General features: G+C 33.8%; 1 protein-coding gene across 3 annotated transcripts; it reads left to right on the forward strand.

The window, feature by feature from the left end:
- The first annotated feature begins 4,334 nt into the window (after positions 1-4,334).
- LOC105771290 (F-box protein At2g39490) lies at positions 4,335-6,855 on the forward strand. Of its 3 annotated transcripts, none has more exons than XM_012592713.2 (5): positions 4,335-4,546; positions 4,624-4,749; positions 4,866-5,850; positions 6,088-6,249; positions 6,420-6,855. In XM_012592713.2, exons 1-5 carry the CDS (start codon positions 4,452-4,454, stop codon positions 6,735-6,737), a joined length of 1,686 nt encoding a protein of 561 aa, XP_012448167.1. In that variant the 5' UTR covers positions 4,335-4,451; the 3' UTR covers positions 6,738-6,855. The 3 variants fall into 3 exon arrangements, with proteins under 3 accessions (XP_012448167.1, XP_012448170.1, XP_012448168.1); XM_012592714.2 differs by having other exon boundaries at positions 4,337-4,546; positions 4,624-4,740; XM_012592716.2 differs by lacking the exon at positions 4,624-4,749 and having other exon boundaries at positions 4,336-4,546.
- The last annotated feature ends 487 nt before the right edge of the window (positions 6,856-7,342 follow it).

Below are 7,342 nucleotides of genomic sequence, written 5' to 3' on the forward strand. Positions count from 1 at the left end.
CCCATTCTTGGCATCGGAAGATGACGTGTTTTCAACAAGACAGCGTAGATCCCCTCGATTAAGTTTGTGGTCGTTTGGCCATAACAAAAGCCTTCGTCAAAACTTTGAGCCCATTGCCACGGCTCCATTGTACCCAACCATTGTCGGAAAGATGTGTTTGTCTGCCCCTCCATGTCACTCTCAAGTTGGATCATTCTTTTTCGGAAAATATGTGGCTCTAACTCGTACGCTGCATACGTATTAAGAAAAAATAAGTTCTAGAAACTCGATAACATAAAACATTACAACTTATATTGAAAATATAAGGTTATCATTTACCCATTGCCACGACTTGTCTCTTCCATTCTGCATTCTTATAATCTTTGTGGAAGTTAGCCGCAATATGACGGCTGCAGTAAACGGATCTCCACGGCACACCAGGACGCCTAATTGCTGCAATTAAACCTTTCCCTCTATCGGAGATGATGCAAATGTTATCATTGCTAATAACATACCTCCGCAGGTTTGTGAGAGAGAATTCCCAAGACTCCATGTTCTCTTTATCTACGATAGCAAATGCTATCGGGAGCAGGTTTCTGTTGCCGTCTTGAGCAACCGCAAGAAGTAGGATCTGTGTATATTTTCCATATAGCCAGGTCTTATCCACCTGCACGAATGGCTTGTAGTAGGGAAATGCCCGAACGCATGGATCAAACGTCCAGAACATCCGATGGAAAATCCTCTTTGCCGGCTGTAACTGGTCGTCCGGGCCGTAATATAGCCTTGTCTGTAACTCAATCACAGTTCTCGGTACGTACTCCCGCATACCAGCTATCCAATCTTGAAGCTCGTTATACGACGAATCATAATCCCCATACAGTTGCTCCATTACCATCTATTTAGCTATCTATGCCTTCTGATATGAGACTCGATACTGGAATCGTGCTTGCATTTCAGCAATCAGTACCAAAACTTTAATGGTCGACATGTCCTCCACTGATATGTTCGTGCTGTATAGTTTAATGGCATATACGCACTCTTCTTTACCGCTGAATCTCTGGCCTATGAATAACTCCTTATCATCAGATGTTACGACCAGCCCGTGAGGATGAACTATTTCAGGGTACTCCGAGAACTCAGCTACATACGCTGCGTCGGGGTTTATGAGCGACATGTGTGGCTTAGGATTATTGTGTATCAAAATACGCCGCATCTGCTCCCCGATCGAAGAAGCATTAATGTCTTCATCGTTGTTGACATTTTCATCGTCAATATCATCAGGTACATCGTCCACATCGGGATCACCGTCACTATCGACCTCTTCATCCCAATGATCGCCACCACTTTCTTCTTCACCACCAACCATATCAACATCGGGTGTAATATTTAGGTCGATACCGATCCCACCCATAGTCGATTCACTATCAACGTATGATATTGGAGCCACCATCCACGGTTCTTGAGCTCCGTGTTCTTCATCAGATGCATTGACATCTTCATTTTGTTCCATACTGGCTAACTCAGCAAATAAGTGAATCGGTGCATTCTTGTCACTCCCATTCCCACAGTAGAGATCGACCATTGTCTCCACGTCTTCGTCGTCTACAAGTTCCATTTCGACGAATTTGACCGGATTTGTCGAAACTTGAAACTTGTAGAAAATTTTTGATATCCTTTTCCCACAACGTATAAGAATTTTTGCATTAATCATTGCCTTCATTTCATCGAACGAGACATTTCTATTAAATCTCATTGCTATTTGTTGCCGACATTCAAATACACATCCAACACTTGTTGTCAAGATCACTCCATCGAAATAAACGCGTACAAAAAACTTAGCATCCATCTTCAATATTTAATCTGTCAAAAAATAAACAAAATCTCAAATAAAACCTCGAACAGTAAATAAATTACTTAAATAAAAAAATTTAATGTTTCAATATGCAAATTTGTACATGAAAACCATAATAATATTAATAATATTAATAATAATAATTTTATACTCAAAATTATACTAGCTAAAATAATAACTAACCATAATAATAAAACTAGTTTTTACTAACTAGTTCATTTTGGTAAATAAAAATAATAACTAACCATAATAATAATACTAAGTAACATCTAAACCCTAAAATTAATAATAATAATAATAATAATAATAATAAAATAATAATAATAATAATACTAACTAAAACTATCAATTTGAGTTTTATTAATTTTAATAACTAAACTAAAAATAATAATAAAATTATACAAAAATAACAACAAGATAATCAATTATTTTTTTTAAAAATACCTTTTTTTTCTCTTCTCTTCCTCTCTTTTTCTCTCTTTTTCCACAGCAACTCTTCTTTCTCTTCTTATTTTTCTGCTTTAGCTGGACAGAGCTAGTGTTAATAACACAACTAGTGCCGCCAATGGGAATGGCACCATCGGTGCCTCCCATGGGAACGGCACCATCGGTGCCGCCCATGGGAATGGCACCTTTGGTGCCGCCAATTAGATACCCTCCTCTAGGGTATTGTCAAATCGGCTGCAGCTTTTTTTTGTTTTTTTTTTTTTAGTATATTTTGGTAAATAAAAATATATATATATATAATATTTTGGTTATTTTTAATTTTTTTTATAATATTTTAGTAAAAAACCCGCTGCTTATTGCGTTTAAATGATGTTGCCAGGGATTAAAAGAAAGTTGAAATGCAACATTCATTTAAGATTGTCAAAATTTTTTATTCAGAAATGTTTATATTTTTCTCATCTACATTCTACAAACATCAAAATGCCCTTCTAAGTTTGGTATTCTGTAATGTAATTGGAAAAACAAATCGATAAAACTTTGATTTTGCAAAACTGAAACTACTGGTGCAGTCCTAGCTCTCTTTCAGAGTTTTGATATGCTGGAGACTTGAGTTTTTAAGTGGTAACCGATTGCTTCTGTAAGAATGCAATTCCCTTCTCAATGCTGGCCTTTAATTCTGGCTTAAGAGCTTCCAAAGCCTTCTCTTTGTACTTGGACAAGTGTACGAGGTTAGATGGAATCAAAGCTTCAACCCAGAATGAAAGATCAGTCTGATCGGACTGCACGAAAGAGCACTCCTAGATGTCCCCATCTCCATCCAAAGCGTGCAAGGATGATCCAACAAAACTTGGGGCTGCATGGGTGATAGAAGCAAAGGTAACTTAGGAGACTATGAACTCTAGTAGAAAAGACAAATCTTTATTGAATAACTTCTCTAACAGAGGTAGTCCACATGCAGAGGACCAATCTCTTGATACAAGTTGGAAAAACCTAGCGATAGAATATACATATCAGATATATTTATTATAAGGTCCTTAAATTTCAAAGTATTCATAATATAAAATATTGATACGTGGCATGAAAATAAATAAAGAATTTATGGAGGGGAAATTACGACATAAACCCTCCTATTTTTATATAATTTTAATGGTGCTCTACAAATAATATTTTATGATAAATTCTTCCAATTTGCTTATATTCAATAATTCAACATACAATTTTCACTATTTTTTAATTTTGCTTTATAATAAGTCCTCTAACATGTTTTTAATATTTATTTTTTTGTTTCAGCTATGAAGCTTCTTTACAGACATTTAGGTAAAATATACCATTTTGACAAAAAAAAACTGTAGTTTTAAAATGTTAATAACAATTAATTTTAATGTTGAATTAAAATTCCTTTATAGTTACAAAAAGTGAAATCGTACTATTGTTCTGGTAGAATATACCCTTTTTATTAATTTTGAAGCTAAATTAATACAATCAGTTGATTTTCAAAAGTATACCTTACTTTTAACCAGTATTATAAATTATGCACATATCATCATATCATATATATAGGTTTTTAAAATAAATATGTTTTAAAATCTGAAGATAAATTAAAAATATTAAAAATATTTGTTAAATATTTTAAAACAGTTTACATAAAAGTTAAAAAAAGAGAGTATAAAATATGTTAAAACACATGTATGCAAATAAAATATATTTTCTATTCTACTTTATTTAAATAAAAGTTCCATTTAAAACTTCATTAAAGTTTTTTAAATAATTTTCAAAACTTCATTTAAAAAAATTTAGAATTATTAAATATATTTTAATTTATACACACCAAATCAACTTGGGATTAAAAAAACTAATTTATTAATAAAAGAGAGTGGTTACAAAACACAATCAACCCCAAAACTAGCAGCAAATCTCAACTCTTGGACTAAAAGGAAAGGGTTGATTGGATTGAGTGACCCAGGAACAAAATGGTCATCACCAGCCTTGTACTCTTCAAAGGTTTTATAATCCAATTCCACTAACGACACCACAATAGCAGTTGTTTGACTATACAATTTTAAGGAATCTCCATTATAAAATTTAAAAATACTTTTCCAAGCCCCCTTGGGCAAGAAAGTTCAAAGTTAGTTTTCTTATATGTTTTGAATACTCAACAAAGCCCTGTTGAAAAATGGAGAAGAAAGTCGGGAGAAAGAAGATTAAGCACGAGAAACAGAGGCATGATCCAGATGATGATATTAACCCAAGGAACACTTCAAGTTCCAGGTAACACCTCTTAGTTAATCACTATATTTTCTTCTAAACATTCAGTATTTTAGTTCAGTCTGGTTGTATTTGATCAGGTATTCGGATACCAGTGGTTTAAAGGATTACGTTTTTCACCAAATTATTCCATCATTTATGTATATATGGAAGCATGATCAAGAGAAATCGTACAAACATGTCGATGTCCCAAAAAGGTCGGCTAAGTGAGAACTTTTATATGTACTTTTTTTTTGGGGGGGGATTTTGTTATTTGTTATGATCAAACAACTTTTGGGTTTTGATATGATGAAATATTGTGGTTTTCCTTCTTTTGGAACAGAAATAATATGGACCCAAATGATTTCATCAGTCATTTGCCTGATGACATCCTTCACCACATCATTTCGCTTCTCCCTTTTAAATCCGCTGTCCGAACCTCTTTCCTTTCAACTCACTGGAAACACCTCTGGAAAGAGGCTTTGTTGGACTCAGTCCATGATGTAATAACAATAGAAGCTGCCATTACAGCCATAACAAGCTTTGTTGATGATTTTGACACACGCCATAGGCCTAGAAATAAGTGGGGTCTCATATTTGAGTTGGGTCATGGAAGAGGCAGCTTAGTTGCTAGCATTTCCAGCAATAGTTCACTTAAACTTGATTTCTCAGCTGGTAAACAAGAATTTCCGATGCCTTTTGATTTGTTTTTGAAGCTGAATCTTGCACCGCCTAACCGATTGTCACGTCGGTACATGTTTGATTGGTTGCTTGAGGAAAATCACCCATCGCAAAGGGAACAACCACCTTCAAACACAATGAGGGTAAAATCTTTGCATCTCATATCAGTAAGCCACCTTTCTAATATGGCAGTTTCTTCTTTGGTGCCAAAGTTGCCATTTCTTCGAAGCTTGACTATCGCTAAATGCAATGGATTACAATCTTTACAGATAAAAGAGGCCAAAGGGCTTCGTAAGTTAGTAGTCCTCGATTGCCCCCATTTACAATCTCTCAGTTTTGAAGGCTCGTCTTTAAAATCTTTCAGATATAGAGGCAACTTAGTATCCTTTCGGTTTAGAGGGAAATGTAATTGTTTTCCCCTAATTCGTTTTTGTGAGTGTGGGTTACTCTTGGATGACGCTATGATTGATATCAGACAAGGTGCTCTAACACAGTGGACATGGGACTTTGAGATTGAGACTCCCTTTTCTCGTGGTCTCCGTAAAGGAAATCATTGTGACTGCGCCAACAAGTATAAATGCTTCAACTCCATTCTGAGAAGCATTAAGGATGTTCAATCTCTAACAATGTGCAGATGGTTTTACGAGGTATGTTCATTCGTTCAACTAGGACTCTCAGTAATGTTGGAATTTGTGTATTCGTATAGCATATGGGTATGTCTTTTAGATGGATATTCACTCTTTTGGGTGTTTTTCTTTTTCATGTCTTTGAAGGACCGTGTATACTCGGACACAGATCCTTTAAGCAAATTGAAAAGTCGAACCAAAATCTTTGCTAACCTTTCATAACTCAATCTTTGATCGGTGTTGTTGTGATTTGTTTAGACAACGATGTGCAGAAAGTTACCCTTTTCGAGTAGATGCCCCGAATATTATTTGAGCGTACTAGAGCTTTGGTGGATTGATTGTTCAATGGAAAGAGAATCTATCAATGCCTTACTTTGCTTTCTGAAGCTTTGTCCTAACCTGAAAAGGCTTAATATCACTGTAAGCCCCCCATTTCCTTAACGTACTCTGCATAATTTATGGTATAAGCAGTGTTACTTGTACTTGGATAAGTGTCACATACTTGTATATTTTATACGTATATATTAAATTTTTTTAAAAAAAAATTAATGCACAAATATACACTTGAAATATCTTACCAAAACTTGCAGCTTGATCCAAAATGCTATAACTTACCCAGCACTGGAAAGTTCTCAACTTCAGTCATTGTTCCTGATAAGCTCGATGATCTCAAAGTTGTGAAAATAGAAGGATTTGCAAATGAAGAAAAGGAGAATTTCATGGCAAGGCGACTCATACCTTTATTTGGAGAAAAGAATCCAGTCATTATATCCAAACCAAACGGAAAATGTTTGAAGCATTTGGTAAAAATGGCAAAGCTGGAGAAGAAAGGGAAGTATCCTTACAAGTTCGAAATGGTTGAAAATGTTGATGAAAATTTTCCAGATCATGTTCATATTAATATCTAATTTCCAGTCAAGAATAGCAAATTTAAGTTCTGTAAATAGTGATCATAAGATTGGTTTTTGTTGGAAATTAAGTTTCTTTTGATTTACTGTTAGAAATTAAGTTATTTTTTCAGAAAAATTATTCACTCAATTTTTGATAAATTTCTTTTTTTTTATCACCGAACTAAAAAAAAATTACAAAATGATCCCTTATCTTGTTTATCGGTTTTTATTAACTAGCGATAGATTAATTTGAACAATAATAAATTTAACCCTCGATATTTATAATAATTTTTTATCATAATTTTTTTATTTGATTTGATCATGCAAAGTTAACAATTCAAATTTGTCCACTCTAAACTCAAATCGACTCAAACCCAAAATTGGTCCAACTTAAATTTGACACGAACTTAAAATAATCAAAACTTGAAAAGACCCAAGTAAATAACCCAAGGTGCTCCAAATTTAAATTAAGTATATATATTTAGAAAAATTATAATCTAAAATATTAATTAGTTTTAATTTATAACTTTTAAATTGTAATTACCATTATTTATTGTTATTAAATATGCGATTTTAGCTTTTATCATATGATCTTGATAGTGAATAGAAAATATTGTGAATAT

Source organism: Gossypium raimondii, chromosome 5 (assembly GCF_025698545.1).
Source record: "Gossypium raimondii isolate GPD5lz chromosome 5, ASM2569854v1, whole genome shotgun sequence".
NCBI lineage: Eukaryota > Viridiplantae > Streptophyta > Magnoliopsida > Malvales > Malvaceae > Gossypium > Gossypium raimondii.